General features: G+C 38.3%; 2 protein-coding genes across 10 annotated transcripts in view; both read right to left on the reverse strand.

The window, feature by feature from the left end:
• The window catches only part of LOC141898124 (homeobox protein Meis1-like), a 109532-nt gene extending 109132 nt beyond the window's left edge, over positions 1–400 (reverse strand). For all 5 annotated transcript variants that reach the window (XM_074783952.1, XM_074783949.1, XM_074783951.1 and 2 more), the window contains exon 1: positions 134–400. In XM_074783952.1, coding sequence (XP_074640053.1) covers positions 134–145 — 12 coding nt within the window. In that variant the 5' untranslated portion in view covers positions 146–400. The remainder of the gene's footprint in view (positions 1–133) is intronic.
• Positions 401–1837: 1437 nt separating this feature from the next.
• LOC141912238 (2-(trimethylamino)ethylphosphonate dioxygenase-like) lies at positions 1838–19414 on the reverse strand. Of its 5 annotated transcripts, none has more exons than XM_074803471.1 (16): positions 19360–19414; positions 16915–17040; positions 16675–16736; positions 16504–16589; positions 16033–16160; positions 15736–15869; positions 15301–15362; positions 14838–14913; positions 14657–14701; positions 14408–14532; positions 13991–14131; positions 13778–13838; positions 4930–4983; positions 4780–4848; positions 3029–3136; positions 1838–2832 (listed from the first exon to the last, which is right to left on the reverse strand). In XM_074803471.1, the coding sequence occupies exons 2-16, from the start codon at positions 16985–16987 to the stop codon at positions 2725–2727; spliced, it is 1332 nt and encodes a 443-aa protein (XP_074659572.1). In that variant the 5' UTR covers positions 16988–17040; positions 19360–19414; the 3' UTR covers positions 1838–2724. The 5 variants fall into 5 exon arrangements, with proteins under 5 accessions (XP_074659572.1, XP_074659565.1, XP_074659580.1 ...); XM_074803464.1 differs by having other exon boundaries at positions 16915–17043; positions 19360–19412; XM_074803479.1 differs by lacking the exon at positions 19360–19414 and adding an exon at positions 19237–19336 and having other exon boundaries at positions 16915–17043.
• Positions 19415–21253: the final 1839 nt, after the last annotated feature.

Here is a 21253-nt window from a genome sequence, read left to right on the forward strand (position 1 = left end):
ACACCAACAGGACGGGGGTTATGAGGTTACAAGCCCGGAGAAAAATTACGGAATCTTCTCGGTCCATCCCATCGAGAAAGCAACGCTTGACAGATATGGTAAATTAGCTCTACCCCTGAAATTTCAAACTTACCCGTTGCGCCATACAAACGCAGCGCTGAAACCTCACGCACACGCGAAAATCGGAATCAAATTAACTTGATTAATTAATATCCTATGTACTAAAGCACAAATTATCCGGGTAGAATTGCCTGCGTCTATAGAACATATATAATCCACAGTGGAATATTCGAATGTATAACGTCCCGTCAAAGATGGAGAGAATTGTCAAAGTGAATACATCATTCCGGCGGCGTCTCCCATCAACATTACGCCAGGTTTAACAAGTAAACTGTCGAAGCTCGTGGTTCAGCCGACTACTAAATCTGTCAATCATCGACGTTCGTAATTTTATGACGACTCAGTGGAGCGCGCCATTTTTATGTGGGCTGGCTTCCGAGAATGATTGATGGCGCACCGTCGGCGGCGCGTAACTCCGCCGTCTAGGCCTATACCTTTCTAGCTAGATCACAAATCTATACATATATCCTCGATTCGATAAATATACATTACTCTACAACGTGAATTTATGAATTTTCTTTATCTTTTACAATTCTTTTGTTGATTAATCAAATGATCAGTACGTTTATATAGATATATATCTATTAACTTTGCCTTGCAACCTACGTAGATAAAAGATGAGCGCGAATTTTTATGTAGCTTGTATTGGGGTGACGAAGATTTTTGCTAATTATTTAATTTTTCGTAGTTAATATTACAACAAGGAATGAGGACACAGAGTTTTTAAACATCCAATAGACGGTACACTGCGCCGAAGTGAGCCCGTTTGGCAGCCAGTCGATCAATCAGTAAATAAATGGACTCGTCCGCCTGCCAGCCATTAGGCTCCTCCCATTCCCGTGAATGATGGATTACAGGCGTTTTAGTCATTATTAACGCTTCTAACCGCGGCAAGTGAGTGGGATACATAACTAAATTTTAAAAAGTTTTTCCTGCTTCGCCTTGATTATAATTTATTGCGTTTTGATCCACCACAATAAGTGGCTATCGGACCTTAAAACCAAAGCTGTACCCTATACTCAGTACTACCATAAGCCATTTCGCATAGGCCAACCCAGCCTAACGATAACAGATGTACTCAATAAAAAATGAATGAGTTATGTCCAAGAAAGATCACGATTATATCAATGATGCTTTTTTAACACATTGTTGATCGCGTCAGGGGATTAATTGAGAACTGGTAAGAGTTGTGGTTTTTGGAATTTCTATAATTTTCAACCTTGTGTAAGTAAATTATTAGTATGATGATAGCAACATGAGAGAGACCCCATGAAAATGGTTAGGCATAGGTAAAACAGTCGGCTTTTTACGGGCAACAGAGATCACCTGACCCACTAATTGTGAAACTGCTATCAAAATGTGTAGAAATCTAGCGCTCATGCAAGAATACTTGATAACCAGCAACCATGTTATTTGGGACAATTACAAGAACAATCAATGTTGTTTTTATAACGAAAATCGGCAAATCAAAACAAACATAATCATCTATAGCCGGGTAATAAATTTGGAAATGAAGTTGGATCGTGTGAGATGTCGGGATAGTCTGCGGTAAGTCTTGATATTCGCCCGAAGATGGCGCCACTTCACAGAGACATAGCAACGGTGATCACCGCATCCTCGCCCGCCAGTGTTTGTTTGCTTCTTGCGAGCAATAGAGCCCAAAAATCCTCCTCCCTGCTTTCTCGACATGAAAAAATCCAATCACCAAAGTACTAACTTTTTTGTTCAGTCAAAATTTTCATTCATTTTATTGCACATACATTATACGAGGTATGTATTGATTTAAGCAGCTGACCAAAACCTTTCAGAAAGAGGGATGCGGGGAAAATAATATAGAAACAAATATTTTAATATATTATGCCAACGTATTATAGCATTATTATATTATGTTATTATGATTATTATATCAATCCTCGACCAGAATAAACGCAATAATATAAAACAATGTCCAGGCACGGATCCAGGGGCCGTGACCCCCCTCCCCGCTCAGCTACCAAGAAGATTCTTTAATCGCTTTCTGGGAGAAATGTACTCAAGAGCAAGCGGTAAGCCAGTACCACATGACCGGTAATCATTTTATGTTTGGCCAAACAATATGCCGTATAGGCCCCTATCATTAGAGATTTTAGTCGGCAGTTTAACATTAAGATTTTTTATGAACCCCCTCCACGAAAAAATCATGGATCCGCGCCGATGTCAAATGTATTTTCACGTCTTGCTATGTCTGCATGACGATTGTAAGGCTCATGTAATTTTTGTTAAAAATCTTTTTCTTCATGAAATAAATATCGAATGTTTAAAACAATTCAAGCAGTGAGTGGCGAAATATATTATGAGTAGCGTAAAAATGGGGGTACATAAGGGCGCGAAAGGGTTAGCCCCACGCCTCGGCAATTCAATGTTGTTGAATGGAAATATAAGTATGATGTCTTGGTATAAATATTTTTGAAGTTCCTGCGCTATGATAACAAGAAGCAATTAAAAGTGACTGGAATACCGACAAATCTGACTCCTCATTTTCCAAATCAACGCACGCCCTGGTGCAGGCAAAGCACGGCAGAAACGAAAATAAAACCTTGGAGTAATCGGACTGAATACTCCATGCTACAACAAATCATTATTCCCAACTCTTTTGGCCGTGTGGCCCTTGCCATGGAGTTTAGAGATGACGTTGACGCGGCTCTTGAATTCATCGATATTAGCATAGCACCCCTGAAATTTTGAGATGTATTCTCATTATATTCGTGTACGTATATCGAAACAAGCCATAGTAGACTACAAAATTTTTCAATCAATGAGATCAAGATTCTGACATGTTGTCACTTCTCTCATTTTATTGAACATTCCAAAGAGAAAAAAAGTCACACGTCGAAATTAAAGGTACATTGTATCTATGCGTATACAGTACCTCTAATTGCCTTGAGCCTCCACCTTTCACCACGAATCCCTTTCTACCGTGCAGTACACGCCGATTGTTGAAACTTAACAAATCACCGGGTCCGAGGCGAAATACCACCTAATAAAACAGTAGAAATAATTGATATTATTCGTCTATAAGAAGCTGCCGTCTTGGCAACATGTGCGATATTCATTCTATGCCCCGAATTTTAGATTTGCCATTCGTGGGCCTATAAACCATTAAAAAACTAATTCACTATGCGAGTAACGATTTGCTCGATAGAAACATAAATTTCCCAGTTCATTCGGTCTCCGCATCGTAGCAAGTGATTAAAATTTCGCGAAAACGCGTCCCGCGCAAATAATCCCCGCTTTCCAATCACAAGAACAAAATTGCGATCAATCTCACAGTTTCGAGCGATCGCGAAAAATTCAATAAATGCTCATATTCATACGCGGGTGTTTTCTATGATCTGGTCAGATTATCTGAGATGAAATTGACCTGTCATAAAAATGATAAATGAGCGCTTTTGATTAGCATTTTGCATTTATATCGTAATTGTAATATACAAGGAGGTTAGCGTGACGGTTGCTAGGGATAAATCTTCCCGCGAATGACACAGCCAAAACACGAGATTTTATCGATTTTACAGCCAGCACAGACGACTTCGTAATTTTTCTCGGTAAACTTGAAAGAGTTCTAGGAGCGCCTCCGAATAAATTTCGTTCTTCTAGCAAGATGCGTACGCGTAATGTTAAAAAATTAACGTAAAAAAATTGGAATTTATCAAACTAAATCTTTCATTCGGTTAAACTAAGGCCACGACGTAGTAAAAATGCACGAAAAATGCACACGTGAAACTCCGGTGGAAAAGAGTATGTGTATATACATACTGCTAAAATTTTGCATTGACATACGCGGACCTTGGACTTAATCAAGTATAATGGTTCGTAACCGCGCAACGCCATCTACGCTTACACCCCAGGCTTCATCCCCGTATAATTCATAAGAATTTACAAAAGTTCTTCTCTCGCGGCTAGGTTTTATGGTTCATATTTCTAACCATATATATATATGTTTATTCTATAATAAGACAATGGCCAAGACATGAGAACCGTGATTATGAAAAGCGAGTTGAAATAAAGAATACTAATGCATGAATTTCAAATCATGTATAAGATCTTTGATGTAACTGCAACTGGAAGTGCCCGGATATACATTCAATCAAAATGATCGTCTAAAAGCTAGGTCGGTCATTAATTTCTACTCTGGAAACGCATCCAATGACCGGCATAAGCTCCAAATAAAATTAAACTCGAATTCCATTGGGCAATGTCTTAATCAAAACGACATCAATCGCACGAAAAATGCACACGTGGATTATCGTCGCAATCATCTTAATCCTCAAATACGTAATACAATTGGAAACGTTTGCGTGACGGGTGCGAAACGGTGATCTCCTGGAAAGATAGTTCTCAGAATTACGGTAGGTGGTGACAGAAGCATATTCAGGATTGACAGTTCGTTTGCGATAAAGGCCGTACGCGCAGTTTCACCAGACACGATCTTGACATGATCTAGACCCTCAGCTACGTTCTCTAATTTCCCAATTTGCGTAGACAAATTTGTCTATCTTTATAGGAATTATAGGCCTAGACAGCACATTATTCAAGGAAATCCAGGTAAACGCATCAGAACGATGGATAGTACAATAGCAGATGGTTGTACGGAACTTCAAACGAAATATCGTTTTTTCTTACCCGATGAGGAGACTCCTCCAAAAGCTTGGCAAAACAGTTATAAGCCTCGTAGTAGCGCTGTATATCATCCTATGCAAAATGAATTAAACAATAAATTGTATAGCGGCTACAATGAGTAAGTTGTAAAATGGTCCTTCCCAAACATCATACCTCTGGTACCATGAGAGGTCCTTCAAATGGTGGTGCCCAATTTACTTGTATGATCTATAAAAAAAGACAAATGCATATATTTATGTACATAAAAAAACCGCCGCTGAAGATAATGTGATGTTCCGATAGATGGCGCATTGTGTGTTAGATAGAACTGTCATTCTTGCTGAAGATGAGATATCTCTCCAGTCACATTTAGATACACTATTTGAATATTGCAATGACATCCGCCTCACGGTGAATGTTGATAAAACTAGAATATTAGTCTTTGCTCGAAGTAAAAGTAAGATTAAACGAATTTCGAAATTTATCTTCGGTAATCAGGAGTTAGAGATAGTTGAGGATAATGTGTATCTCGGAGTGAAATTTAGTTGGAATGGTTAATTTCTCTATGATAAAGCTATTGAAGCTATGTATTCTATTATCCAAAAGGGCAGACGTTTGAAACTTCCAGTAGATGTAATGTTTTAATTATTTGACATGTGTGTCGCTCCCGTTGCGTTGTACGGTTGCGAAATCTGGGGATATGAAAACCTTGATTTAATAGAAAACCTCCGCTGTTTATTTTGTAAAATTATCATGAAAGTTACGAAATATTCTCATAACCTACAAGTATTAGCGGAGTTAGGACGTTATCCTATGTATATCAGCATAAAGCGTAGAATGATTAATTTTTGGGATAAAACGATTTCGTGCAAACAAACTAAACTTAGTTCAATACTCTACAAGATATCTTTTAATTTGTATCTGAATGATAGGTATAAGAGCCCCTGGCTGTTGTATATAAAGAAGATCTTTGATGACTGTGGCCCTTCGTATATCTGGACACAACAATCAATGGTAAACTCAAGGACTTCTCAAAAACAATTACACCGTATACTCCGTGACCAGCATGTGCAAGAGACAAAATCTAGCCTAGATAATAACCCCTTATACATTAATTTTAGGCAATATAAGAAAGGATATTAAATTTAAAAACTACATAAATCGGCTCGATGACGACTTAGTGACCAGTTTATTCCAGTTCAGGATTGGGTCTTATCTCTTACCTGTAAATAAATTGTCCATCTACCCATAACTGATAGATGATGCCCCATGCACCTGTAACGTTTTAGGCGACGAACTACATTTCATTTTTTGCCGTAGCTTACCGAATTCCGTAAAAACTACTTAAATTCAATTACATTTCGGAACCTTGATGTTCTAAAAAATCCAACTTTTAAACTGGCTAAATTTATCAAATTAGGTCTAGGTGTATATAGGTCCATTCGGTAGTATGTAAATAGTATGTTGTAAATAACTTTTGTTATGTTTTAAAATACTTTTTATTTCCTGTTTTTTTATAAATAATTGTGAATACTGTTTTTCTTCCATATACCATGGAAATGGTTGGGGTGCAATAAGTATTCATATTCGTAGAACTTGTTCTCAAAATACCCAACGCTATAACATGGCAGTTTTCGCACGAAGTCCGGATAAAACCGATTTCGAAATTCATGTCTGGCAATTAACCCTCTAGTGCCTCAGCCCTAAAAATGTATAATATTTCTTATTGACCTGTGTTTTCTGCATCCTCTAATTGCATACAACACAAATTCAGTATCAGTTTCAAAAAATTTGAGAAAAAATTTTCTTCATATTTCAATGAACGTATGTGGACATCAGGCTATAGAGCCAGGTTCTAAAGTTTCAATTTATGACTACAATACCCTGACGCCATCTATCATGAAAACTTTGTACTAAGTCAATTTCTGTGGACATCAGGCTTTCCAGGCAATTATTTTGGATACTTTCATAGCTTGCACAGGCAGCTATGATTGGAAATATGTTTGTCCACGTGCGTGGACAGGAGGTACTCAAAGGGTTAAGAGTTAGCAGTAGTTGAACATCTGCGGAGTAAACTTTAATTGGAATGGTAACTTTGCAAAGGCAGGGAATATTACCGTTACGATAAAGCAATGAGAGCTATGGTTTCGATCGTTCAAAAAGGCAGACGTTGAAAACTTCCGATAGATATTATGTTTATGTTTGATATGTGCGTTGCTCCTAATAGCCTGGTGTGAGATCTGGGGGTTTGAAAATCTTGATTTTCTAGAAAATATCATAGAACTCAATGAAACTATTCATTGTTTTTTCTATGAAATTTCAATGAAAGTGGCAAAATATTCTCGCTACTTACAAGTATTATCAGAGCTAGAACGTTATCCTTTACGTATAGATGTAAGACGCACGATGATTAATTTTTTGGTAAAAACAGTATCTGGAAAGCAGACCAAACTTAATTCAATTCTTTATGAAATATCTTTCAATTTGTTTTAAGCGATAAATTTAAGAGCCCTTTGCTATCATATATAGATAAAATTTTTTCATGATTGTGGTTCATTCTACATTTGGACGCAATCTATGATAAACAGTAAATCGTTTTCAAAACGAATGAAATAGACTTTTCGTGACCAGCACCTTCAAGAAACCGTGTCTGCCATAAATACTAATCCAATATACACTAATTTTACGCAATATGAAAATGATATATGGTTAGACTTAAGTATTGAACTTGAAGATGACTTGGTAACTAGTTATTTGAATTTAGGATCGGGTCTTATATTTCACCTGTGAAAAGAAATGTCAAAACTTAGTTTAGATAGAGCTGATAGAATATACCCCGCTTGTATTATTCTAGGTGATGAATCCCATTTACTTGATGAACAGCTAAATTAAATGGACAAGTTGTATAAAATTGAATATTCAATTCCTCCTGGTAGGGAAGACAAAGAACTGGGTTATCCAAATTCCATATGAAGAGATGTATCCTAGAGAGTCCTAACAATTTTCAAATATCATGACTACAAATCAAAATCTGTTGATATTTTCTTCAAAAAATATTTTCCCATCTACGAATGAGCAATCATGACACTAAGATGGCCGCTGGTTGCGTGACAATCGACTGCTCGAAAAACCCTTCTGATATCCCTTTCAAAAGTACGTAAAGCCATCATAAATTTCAATGAAAAATGGTAAATCATTTAATGCTCTAATGCCCATTAGTTGGCTACCTGACCGGGCCAATTATTTAGTTGTGTGTGTCTACGGTAGATAGATGTATAAACCAAATATCTGATACTAGTAAAAATGGGTTGGAAAATTATGCGCGACTCCTTAAATGTCAGCCTAATGAATCCCGATTGACCTCTTTCAATTAAAATTCAAGCAATTTTCCTCCCTCCCCTGAAATAATCCCTTTTTCAACATGCCCCTCAAGCAACATTTCCTCCCAGAAGCCTGGAGAATGTCTAACCCTTTCCCGACGTGCCCCTCTATTCCTGGATCCATGCCTTACAATAAATATTTGTTTAGAAATTTGTTCACCCTGTACTGAGAGTGGCTGGTTTGCAGTGCTCTGTATAGGGATCGGTATATATGTACATATAATCTATTTTTCATTATTATGTCATGCAAGATTATTGTACAATATAGGAGTTTACATAGTTTTTACATACATAAGATGAGGGGCGCAGTGAAAGCCTAGGGCTGGGATACAGGACTTAGGTATACAAATGGCTCAGTGAAATTCGCGTCAGATTGGGTCAAACACCCCACACAACTCTGCAGTAGCAGATAACACAGTGCACGCATCAAATGCGGGTTACCCTTTTAATTTTTATGCATAGTGGCTGGGATCGAGAGACCGATGCATACCAAGTTACAGTCCGATGCTTAGAACTTGTCGAATTGTCTAACTGCTGACCCGAGGGGCTAGTTTTGAAGAACCTGTTGAGTCCAAACGGGCACTTTGATATCCAAAAGGGCAATAAGCGTACAACACTGAATTTACGCCAATTATCTTTATTGACAAAATGAAAAAGGACAATCAGAAAAATCTGATGGATGTGTACACGTCCCATAAGTCCCCATGGATCTGCCGCTGAACTATCTTACGTTTTCTGAGTTTATCCCAGCGAAATAAGCCACCATTGCAGCATTGTACAATACATAACGACGTGGTGTCTAAATCTAATACTAAGAGCTTATACGGAGTGACAATAATATATGAAAATGAAAAGGTAACACCGTAGACCCAAACACACGATTGTAAAAAGCAATGAAACTCGGAATAACAATAGATGCGCTATAATGAAATGGCCCTAGAATGAAAACTCTTTTGAATTCCATTTGAAAGAGGCGTTTGTATACACAGTTCCTAAAATGTTCGATTTTTTTTCCAAAATCCTTTTTCAAAAATAACATAATTCAAATTGAGGACCCAGAACTTTTGTGCGTCTGGCAAAAATTTACCACAGTTTTTTTATATCACTGTCGCAATGTTGAAATTTTGAACAATGAATTTTACAAGTTTCATGCATGAAACACATAATTAGACAGTCACAAGTAAATACGTGGTCCCAATTCTTTATTTTACTTTAAATTCAATTCAATCAGTTAGTAGCGTCTTAGGAATGTATTACCGGTATCATTGATCTTATTGCATTCCTAAACATAGCGAAGGGTCACATTGTGTATTGATTTTTCAATCAACACGTCCAGCAGACTTTCAGTACGCGAGCATGATAAACGGACATGGTTAGCGACAGTTGATGACAGCCTATCAAGGTTCGAGTCCCATCGATTTCAATCATTGGGTATGTCGTACCCGCAGCTGTCCTCGAATTTCGCTCTATTCTCAACGCTAAAACTAAAAATTTACGTTCATCATTAAAGAAAAAAAGAAATCTGCAATGAAAGAAAGTTGTGAGGAATTGAGCATCAAATTTTCAAATATTTTCTTGTGAAATGTTACCTTCAGCAAATCCCCACAAAATACCGGAGAGTACTTTTCTTTTTTTCAGAATAAAATTTTTTAAATAGATTTTTGTTATATTATTTTTGTAAGTTTGTGGTATAACCTTATTGCGTGCAAATATATATTTTCAAATACAAGTTAAAAACTTGATTAGAACTGGCAAAAGTGGTAGAATATACAGAATATGTCAGTTTATTCTGTCCAAAGGTTGTGATGAAGGCCTACGTTATGAGTTTGATCACCTATTATTGAGTACTTTGAGAATCTTAAAATCTTTTCAAAATTGTGAATATAATTGAACTATTTTCTTACTTTTGTTTAGAAACGTTCATATAAATGAAAACTATTTTGATGACAATTTATTTCAGCTGTGCTGTTAAATTGAGTGTAAATTACTTAGTTTGAATTAATGCAATCAATAGTTCGAATAACAAATATCCGTATTTACCATATCAACTCAAAGCCAGGAACAACGGTATGAAAACGCAGTAATAGGATTTTTAGTGAGCGACGACTCGACCTCGATAGCAGTCAAATCGATGACGTCATCCACATTCGCTAACCATGGCCATTTAACACGCTCCGTTTGGAGGAAGTTAAACTGCTAGTTAAAACAAGGACTAGAGTCCATGGATGAAACAGCGAAAAAAAAACAAAGTGTCTAAACAAAGGCTAGAAACAAAAAGCTATTACGAAACATTTGCTTTTAAATATATGCGATTATCGACGGCTTGTAGAAGCTGATGTTATTCAAGGATATCAGCATCTCGCACAACGTATGACGTATACGTACATGTAATTCGAATAAACATGATCGGGCCCAATTAGTACGACTTCCGCGAAGTTAAACGAAGTAACGAATATCTGCCAATTATACAGCCAATTATTTATCGGATATATAGGCCTACATACTATAAACGTACGTATGTCAGATATATTTCAAATTTATTTGCAGTTTAAATCTAGCGCCAGTCTCGCGTGATTACCGACAATCCAAGAAATTCAGTGATAGACTGCAAGCTGCTCGTTCACTCTGCGGAGTGCTCCGAACACTGTTCGGGATTTCCTGGCTAAACGAGCAGAACCGGACGCCAAGAGATGGCGGTTCAACAAATGCAAATGTTATCAATAATTGTTGCAAGTTGGGTAACGTTAAAATCATCCACAAATCAAACCCTTACCCCTCCGGACCCTCTAAACCCTAAACCCAGGGTCCCTGGGCCCTAAACATTACCCCTCTACGATTCAAAAAGCCGCCATTTTATTTTTTGACAACATTTGTAAAGGGTCGCTATCTTAAACACACTGCCATCTAGCGGAATTCTTGTTGCCCCACCAAATTTTTATGGAGTAGCGGAGTAGTGTCTGGAAGAGTCACGTGACCTGTGTTAATGTATTTCTTTGTTCCGTACAGTGTTCGGAGCACTCATCAATCATCAATAAGCCCACACTTGATGAACCAGTCTAGAAATCCTGCCACACTAGGCCGAGTGCACAGCTACACGCACAGCTTCGATGATGTCATTAAACGCCAATCAGAAATCTGTTTTCCATTTGTAGTTCTTCTGTGAAATTTCCTCAGCGATTAGGCTAAAAAAATGATACCTCGTTTCTCCGCAGCGGCCGGGTCGGAAAAAATCATGCTGAAAATTTGTAAAAATAAAATCTTGGCAGCCGGGTCTCTTCGAACAGCAGGTGTGAATTTAAAAATAAAACCCGGGGCCTGCCGGGTGAATATAAAACTTAATTTGAGCTGATATTTATTATTTATTTTGCATGATTGGGAGAAATTCATCGGAGCGACACGCGCACCAATCCTCAGAATCCTCACTCGGTAAAGAAAAGACGTAAAGCGGGGGAGGAGGCAGCAAACTGGGCGATTTCGTCGGGCGACGTAATCGCCGGTGTGTCAGGGTCGGCGATTGAGTCAGCCGACGGAATCGCTTGTGTCAGGCTACCGCGGTCGTTCGCCGTATTCATCCGACCATGGACGTATAAACTAGACAATCTAGTTTATACGTTCACGATCCGACCAATTACGACTCTTCAGCGATTCACGAGATTAATGAAAGGCAATTTCTGTCGACTATTCTCACTCTACGTCGCGCTGCGGACAGACGGAAGAAGTCAGTTTGGCTTTGGTTTTCCTCGCCGTCAGACGTTCTTTTACGGTTGTGGTGGTTCACAGCTTGGCTTTGTTCTGTGAGGGTGTACTTTTGTGAACTGTATGTCTTCCTTTGTGCAGTTTGGAGTCTGTCGTCCGGGGTATTCCACTGTGTGTGGAAGTCTAATGTATTTGTTGCCTGCCGTGTGCGGGCTGGATGGCTGTGTGCGGGCTGGATGGCTGTGTGCCCCGGATTCTACTGTGCGCGGACTAGAGGCTGTGTGCCTCGCAGGATTGTGTGTCCTGTTTACCTGCTGTGTGCAAGCTGGAGGACTGTGTGCCCCGGAGTCTATACTGTGTGTGGACTAGAGGCTGTGTGCCTCATAGGACTGTGTCCTGTGTGCCTGCTGTGTGCGGGCTGGAAGGCTGTGTGCCCCGGAGTCTGCTGTGTGTGGACTAGAGGCTGTGTGCCTCGCAGGACTGTGTCCTGTTTGCCTGCTGTGTGCTGGCTGGAAGGCTGTGTGCCCTGGAGTCTGCTGTGTGTGGACTAGAGGCTGTGTGCCTCGCAGGACTGTCCTGTTGGCTTGCTGTGTGCGGGCTGGAGGGCTGTGTGCCCCGGAGTCTGTTGTGTGTGAGAAAAGAATGGAAGAATCGTTACGTTTAAAAAAAGAAAACAAATTATAATAAAATCAAGAGTATTAATGAATTATGAATTTTAGGGCAGAGAAAACTCGAGAGGTCAAGGTTGTTGGTTCTCCATGTATTTCGGTATACTACGTTAGTCCCACTATTGAGATTTATCGGTCGGGGAGTTCGTCTATCATTTCGGTTTTCTGATCTGTTTCGGTGATTTAATTTAGCGCATTTTCGTTTCCGTGGAGAGTTTAGTCGCACTCAACGCATGATTTATTTTGCTCCGTTCGTGCGAGACGCGTGACACCCTACATTTATAGTTTATGCGAGCCTTTTGAGTACTCAGATTTTAGCATCTTCTTTGTTTTGTTTATGGCTGGTCAGCTTCTTTTTGCATTTGCCTTTGTAGTCCTCGGGTCTTACTTGATGATGATCAATGTCTCTTACCGTTTTCGAGGTGGAAATAGCAGATTTGCAAAGGATTTGAGCGTCTTAACCTGTTGATTGTTTACGCTGGAGTAAAGTCCCGTAGGGCTTTTTCATATATTCTCAATATTGCTTCTTATCGCTTACTGTTTAGATCTTTTGTTCAACTCCCTTTTATGGTTTGGGTTTAATATAAATCTATATATCGATAATATGTCATTTGAAAACATTAATATGCAGTCGGTAAGTCATAACTCGGGTCTTTCCCTGCCATTCTATATCCATATTTGGAAATTTTAATCTTTTTTTATTTAAAAAAAGTTACATAAATTTTTTTTAAATAAAAATAAAATCCTGCCTGCCGGGTCCACAAATCTTTTTTTATTTTTAAATAAATAAACTGCCTGCCTGCCTGGTCACTTTGGTGGGTAGAGGTGGAGAAACAAGGTATCATTTTTGTTAAGCCTTATACAGCGAGCATCCTGAGCGCACGTTTTCGCGCAGTAAACCCGTGCATGTACATCCTGCGCACCCGGTCTAGTGCGGCAGGGATTCGTGCCGTGGCTGAGTGTGGCGATGCCATCAGGGTTCGAATCCCTGCCGGGGGAGGATGCAAACCGACCTAGTGACTAAACCGGACTGGTTTGAATTTACTATCCTACTGAATAAAATGTTGCTTCAGGCTTATTTCATTATCGTATTATTAATGAAAACAACGATGATCTGAAATTCCTTTCTAATCAATAGTTCGGTTATATATGCTTAATGATTTTGGACCATGAAAACACCTCGAAATACCATTTTAAGAATTGTAAGCTTGTATATTCTTTTGAGTTATCAAAAGGTTTATCTAACACGTACTAGTTGAAGCCTTTGGTTACCCGTACCTTGTCAAATTCGTTTGCCTCAAAATGTGGTTTTCTGTATCGCATGGATACCGGGTTGTCTCTAAATAAAAGAAATGAAATCCAGTAAATTAACGGCTCCAAAAATGGCCCATGTAGAATTTCCAAATTGTTAAGCATCAATACGCATCATTTAATGTTACCAGCATTTCGCCGTACTATATAAGCATATGATTTAAGTATATTTCTAAGCACCTTTCATAATGAATTTTTTGAAATGTTGCCGGTATTTCGCACAACGCTCTAAAATGCTGTGGAAAGTTCTTGCGCATTTCATCAGCAACTAGAAAACTATCGAGTAGTTCGGATTCCCCACCTTGTACGTCTTCGTTAAACCTGCGTTATATACAGAAGTCATTGTTGAATAGCTATATATACATGTCTAAACACCTCATCTAATCTAATAACTTCGTGTCAGTTTAATGAAAAAATTTAACTTTCAAACAGTGGGAATTTCATCATTCCATCAAACCACACCATTCAGATGCAAGATTTGAACTTTGCTTTTTCGCATGGAATTATCGCGCTAAGATGGAGATGAGATTAGGAATGATTGTTACAACAATCCCCTCAATCTTTATTCTCCAGATTTTGCCTTAATTAATGACATACTTGATACAGTGTAGAAATTGAAGTCCAGGCGCTGACTCGTAGTATATAAGGTCCATATGTAAGTCCAATCTGATATTAGAGTAGGCAACATTAACTGGTCTATCAGTGTCCTCAACTACAAAGTTCTGAAATTCCAAGTGAAAGAATTTTCTATCATGATAAGAAGGAGAAAATGAAGATGTGTAGTAACAGAAATTGCCGGAGAACACGCTTTTTCGAGTTCAATGTATAAATAGAACTTATACATACATGTCCATATATTGTTGGCATAATATTAGTAATACGAGGAACAATCTGAAAATTGATAAAAAGGGTTTTTTTGTCAAAGATGATGCACGTAGGCTTATACAGTTGAAGATTCTGCTAACATCCAGCGGAACGGTTGGTCAACGAATGAGATTTCGGTTCAGTGGATTAGCATAAAACAGACCTTGTCTAGGAAACCTTTCTTTTTCGGGCACTTTTTAACGACGGCAGCACCAAACTCATTCAGGGCTACAAGCCAGCTACAATTGGACGCAATAGCATTAAATCTTAGCGATTGTCTAAAAGAACATACGTGATTCGATCTTATGTCTTTATTGGAACCAAAAACTGTGCAATGTATATATGTTAGCAAATAACGTAAGGAAACAAAGACTTGCGGCAAGTCATGAGGTTTGTAGAAATATATCAAAGTTCGCTTAAACAAATTTATCGTTACAAAGTACAACGCGCATATTAAGGATAGAAGGTTACATGTCAGTGGGACACCTTGGGTGTAATTCGGGGCATTCGATATCTTAATGCCAAACACTTTTGTGGTTTGGTAGACAGGGTTATCGCAATAAAAAATTCAAATATGTCTGTATCTCTTGAACTATTATTTTGTTTCGATTTTCAAGCGTAAGTACCTGAGAAGTCCTTCTTGTGAATTCATTACTTCATCGCATTCAACGGTCGGGACATCAGGGCCCTTAAAAGCATGCAAAAATTATTTCGTCAATATTGACCAGATGAACAGGTGTTTTGAACAGGTGTTTTTGATGAACAGATATACGTGTGCCATAACTGGATTCCAGCTTAGATGTAATCAAACATGTCACGGATTATTGGAGTTATGATGGGAAATCATTTCTATTTTACGAGTGTCCAGATGAGAGAGTCCAAATTTCTAGGGAAAGTGATTGAAAGGATTATACGTGCTTTTTAGGCACCGATAAGACATTGACCAGTCCGACACTTAATGTAAGGTCAAGTGCCATATACGGACTGCCCAGTGTACAGCTAAATGAAATATGAGTTTAGATATTAGAAATTAGTATACATAGTCGGCATGTACGGTGTACCATTAAGTATGAAACATCTCTGATGTCGTCCTGAGTTTTTCGAGCTTCCGGTGAATATTGGTTTTCCAACAAATACTCCAGTGGTATTTGTGCTACGTGATCATCTTCGTTCCATTTTAAAGTCACAAGTCCATCTTAAATTGTATAATACGTTTAGTCATATGCCGAATTTATTTCTAAAAAAATGGTCATTTAGACTCGTATGAAGTTAGAACCTATGTGAATTGTGCAATACAACATGTAGCTTACCGACTACGATATAGTCTCCTTCATCATCCGAAGGTCGCGAAAACTTACCCTTCACTGCTGAATCCTTCAAAGTTAGATTTATTGGAAATGTTAATGGATTGACTAATTTTTGTCCGCTGTGAGGCTGTACACATTCTGTACATTGACAATGATGTCGCAACCACAATGAATTGAAACTGAAAATATTTAACGCGTATTACGCCCAGTTCAAGAATAGTGAAGATAAAATAAGATGCCGGATATACAATCAGCGATGTGGACCGGTAGATAGATATTGTTGATAGTCAATTAATAAACAATATTTATACGAGGTCTGAAATGTCTATACGGTACAAGGATTTCAGATCATATTGAATTCATCTTTATTCTAGATATCTAAGCAATTATTGGGTTATTTATAGGACTTGCCTAAAGTTTGAGCTAGTTTCTACAATACAGTCAGGAATACCAACGTTACAACAGAAACTATGAAAACAAATTTAGTAATGCAACAAAATACAGAAATTAATTTACATTTACCTCGCACTTTTTTCGTTTGAAAATTTTACTATTAGGTGTTTTCTATCACTTATGATCTCATCTATTTCTTGCTGGGCTGCAGCGGTCTGGAAATAATCCCTATTCATAATAACTCTTTTGCAAATTTGATTTATTGATTTTTTTCAGGCCTATATTTTGCAAAGAACTTACGTGACCATACAAACGAGGTAACCTAACAGCGTTTTTATCTACCATCGCTGAATGTAACAATCCTGGATTTAAAAAAAAAAAATATATATATATATATATATTTATATATACGTAGTTCCGTTCCGTTCAAAAACCTTCAGCCTTGTCATGGATTTAGAATGACCATCAATCAAATTGTTGAATACACAGTATCCAACAGAAAACTTAAGCAATGATTATCATACCCTACTGTTCTCTTACCTAATTCAGCCCTATAGGTCCTACATCCGACCAAATAGGAACATCGATGTATCGTTCTTACCACAGTAAACATGTCGGCAGATTGCACTTGTCCGCTCGAGGAAAACGATACTTATATAGTCTTATCTTCTATCAAGAAAAGAAATTACTGATATGATATCAAAAATATATAAAGAGTTTCTCTTCATTACATATGAACTTTTTGGTGCTATGCACAAGAACGGAGCCCAAGATGCTATAAGTGGTCGTAGTAACCGAACTTTATCTCGGATAGCCTGGCTTAAAACGTGTGGTCTGTGAAAGTATATCCTGTGAGGCGGATGGAATCGCGCTAAAAGAAAATGGCACAACGCGGATTTCTCGACAGAAGGTGGTATCGATATCCATTACACTGTGTTTGACCATGAGGTCTCGAGGCCTACCTGCTAGATGGGCGGTAGGTTAGTTGTGACACTCGTGTTCTTTGGAAAATTCGAAGATTCAAAACTCGTTGAACTATGACCTAATTACATCGATTATGATAATCTACCTTAAATATTCATACGTTTATTCAGCCTATACAGGCATATGAAGACCGAATATGTATTTGAACTAAAGATTTTTCACTTCCGGTGCCCGTACCGGTGTCATAGAATGAAAAACCTGGTTCCCCTTGTTCACACCCCTCCCTTACAATAGATCTCGGGGGAACCTTTAGTCCGTAATTTCCCGATTGTAACGAAGTTATGTGCACCAGTGATTGGCGAAAGTGGTATTGACCAAAAGCCCATCATCACCAGGGAGCTGGCAGCGCGCTGCAAATCTGCGCCGATTTGGCCCGAGCACACTAGAGGAACTGGCGACGACGAAAATTCATACTTCTACGTGAGTATCGCGTAATCAGTTTAAAATGATTTACTATGGTGATTTGAATAGACCGATTGACTTTACAGTCAAGGCCCCTTCATGCAGCGAACTCAAGGCAGCGGACTAATTCATTTATTCATCCACGTGTATTTCTTAACTTCGTTAGGCCCTACAGTCCGTATCAATTTCTGGGCATTTTCCAAACGAAAATGTCAGTGAATTTGTATGAATTTCGAGAATAAATTCGTATTATACAGTCCCGTTTATAGGCTAAGGAAAACCTAATGTCTATTTCAACTTGACTTGAGAACATCTGGTGGCCTAGCTTGGTCAGTTTTGGTGGTACACCTGATAAAAGTCTTATTAGGACCAGAAAGCACTGGCAGTTGACCTAAAACATTGATTTTAATCCATTTTATACTGTTTTGAAGGATACCCAAAAAGTCTGCATTGAAAGCGGTTCATGAGAGAAAAGTGACTACATAATTTGAAAGTTTAACAACATATTCCCATGTCTACATACCAAACTTCAGTTGATATCTAATCAAGTCACTCAGGTCTAATTCGTATATAATATATATTTTTATTTATTTATCTATTTATTCATTATGGTGACAATATAAGAACATATGATGTGACCCAATTACCTTAAGCTGCACCAAGCCCAAAGGTGAACTTACACTCTATACACAAAACCGATGAGTTGGTATAGGGTTACCAACCACGGTTATTTTCTATAGAATGCAGAAAAACAAAATAAAAAAAGAAAACAAAAATGTACAGTACGTAGTAAGTAAAAGTGACTTCCATCCATTTTCCATGCTTTCATGAGAAAATTAGCAAATAGTGAAGTAATTGAAAATTCGACATTATGATGATAAATGGGCCTAGTTGATAGATGGTCAAAACTTTCTACCACCAAAGGTTGAATTTCATCTAAAAGATTCTTTCCAAGGTCCTGATAAGTCCGACATACAGGGACGAAGTGAAATTCACTTTCAACAGCGCCCTAACTCGATGTTTAGAGGAAGTACGTGCCCCAACGAATTTGTGCTACAAGGGAACAAGAATAGCGAGAAGATTGCTTGTAACATAAGGTTCTGGAGTAATAACAATTAAAAAGGTTTGTTAGTCCTGAGTTTTTGTTCGACCTTATGGGCCCTCTCGGTTCGCTAAATTGAAGAAAATACAAGGTTTCAGGTAAATAGTCTTTGTAAGGCAATTGTCATCCATGTTGGTTAAACGATTCCAAAAGCGAATTATGTGGCATTTTGAATTTTGTTGGAAGCCATCCCATTTCGCCTTAGAGCTGGTCGCCTGGTGGGGTGAGCGGGCCAAGCCCTAAAAAGAATCTCCAAGCCCTGCTTGCACGCGTCCAATGTTGTTGGAATAAATTGAGCCCCAGATTTAAGTACCGTTAAAATAACACTACCACGTCTCGGTCGGTGAAGGCTTGCTGAAGGTTTTATAACCTACGTTTTTCAGTATTAATAAAACGGCTTTTTAATTGAAGTTTAATCCAAAAATACGAATCAAAGGTTTGTTATTTATTAACTGATTGATTCATTCGTATCGAATAAACTCTAATGGAATAATCACATTTCAGGCGGTGTTGCGAATTTCCCCAAAACACGGAATTTCTTAATGTTCAGTATAAATAGTAACTGGGTTTTCCCGTGGGGATACACACTGTCGGACGAAGAGCCGGACCGATCGATGCACTGTGAGTTAGGTTCGAATCCCATTATTTGCAGGCGATTTTATCTGAAATTATCTACGATCCGTTAACTGGCTGGCAGCTACCACCTGCATCAGCAGTCAGAATCAAGTGGAAAAAAGAGACTAGGCACCTAGGCAAACTTCGATTATTGAAGTTAGTCGACTTTTTGCGAACTTCAGAAAAAGAATATTATCGAATGCCAATATGCGTTCGCGGTAAGTCGGGCCTGTTACGTTATACAGTTTCAGATGGTTACAAACACGAGATTCTACACGACCGGCAAACAAGTACTTTTTCAAATTCCTTAGATTCTACGACCAAATAGTACCGGTTCAAATTCCTTTGGGTTTATTTTGATTTTACGGCCGTCCAGTACTAAGATTCCCATTTGATCCAAATAATCAGCAACGCCTAGGAACAAATACGTATTAGCAGTCACAAAGAAAACATTAAAAAAACCATTTTATAATCTCTAATATCATATAACTTTTCTAAACTTTTCTTGATACACCACATTCGATTATAACAACAATGTAGAAACACAACACGCATGAACAAACCTAAGCCAGAATGAAATATACATAATGTCTATTTATTTATTTACCATCGATTTGGATTCCTTCACTGCGAATTTATTTTTCACAAGAGACCGGCGCATGCACAGACCATATCTTTCGCTGTTTGTATACAAGAACGCACGAGGGAAATCTCTCCAACAAAGTTGACGTTTTAGCTCGTTTAACGGAAAAATCGTCCTGCTTACTCGTTGGAAATGATAGTATTGATGCTCAGTGAAACGAACATGTAAGAATATACTGCTTCTATCTCATCCGTTAATGCTGTAATTAGAACTTTAAACTCTCAAAGCCTCCAAATTTGAACTTGGTTATTTCCACACGGCCATATATAAACGTTCAGTACAGAGATTCAACACAATCACTCGTTCCGCTTGACTGCGTTTACAGCTTGTAACACTGACTATAAACCGCTAAAATGGGGCCTAAACCACGAGGAGTCAATTCGACAGTAAATACTGCACCCAAAAAAAAGTCACAAAATTCGAAATGTAAATCGGTGGCAACTCCTAAAGATAGTGCTAGTAAGCAGACGGAAACAGAGCAGCCTTCTACTGAGGAAAACCGCAAAAAAAGAGATCGCTCAGAAGGCTCTCTAAATACCTCTGGCGACGCTCCCAATCCATCAAAAAAATGCGCGACAGAGGATCATATGGGCAGTGAGAGCGAATATCAAACAGACGCCGAGGATGATGAAATCTCCAACAAAATGCTACTAAATGAGATACGCAAGATGAAAATTACTCTCGAAAGGAAGATCGACTGTAAGTTTAATCAGCTCAAACAAGAGATGGAGTTATACAAAACTGAAATCGAAAAAAACATTGATTTCCTAATACAAAATGCGAAAGACGAACTGAGAACCGAACTAAGAAACGAATTCAGTAGCAAAATATGCGATTTAGAAAAAACAACTACACGTCAGCCGAGTGGTCAAAGATTGCGATTGCTCGAAGACCGTCTAATCGACCAAGAAGCGAGAGCACGCCGTAGCAACCTTGTTTTTGTAGGAGTGCCAGAATCAGATATGAATTGCGAATTACAAATTCGCGAATCGCTTATAAATTCATTTCAGATGGATAGAACACAGGTTACAAATATGGTATTCCAGCGAGCACATAGGAACCCTACTTACGTGGGCCCAAACACCAAGTTGCCACGATCTATAACCGTTAAGTTTAGAGATTATTGCGATCGC

Source organism: Tubulanus polymorphus, chromosome 1, assembly GCF_964204645.1.
Source record: "Tubulanus polymorphus chromosome 1, tnTubPoly1.2, whole genome shotgun sequence".
In the NCBI taxonomy this organism is placed as follows: Eukaryota; Metazoa; Nemertea; class Palaeonemertea; order Tubulaniformes; family Tubulanidae; genus Tubulanus; species Tubulanus polymorphus.

Bases quoted from the DNA above. Each gene is read 5' to 3' on its own strand.
- LOC141912238 (XM_074803471.1), bottom strand. From the start codon at position 16,987: ATGTTTACTGTGGTAAGAACGATACATCGATGTTCCTATTTGGTCGGA. The intron at 16,590-16,674 runs GTAAGTTCTTTG...GATTATTTCCAG, and splicing joins TACCTCGTTTGTATGGTCAC to ACCGCTGCAGCCCAGCAAGA. The intron at 3,137-4,779 runs GTAAGAAAAAAC...CTGTTTTATTAG, and splicing joins TGGAGGAGTCTCCTCATCGG to GTGGTATTTCGCCTCGGACC.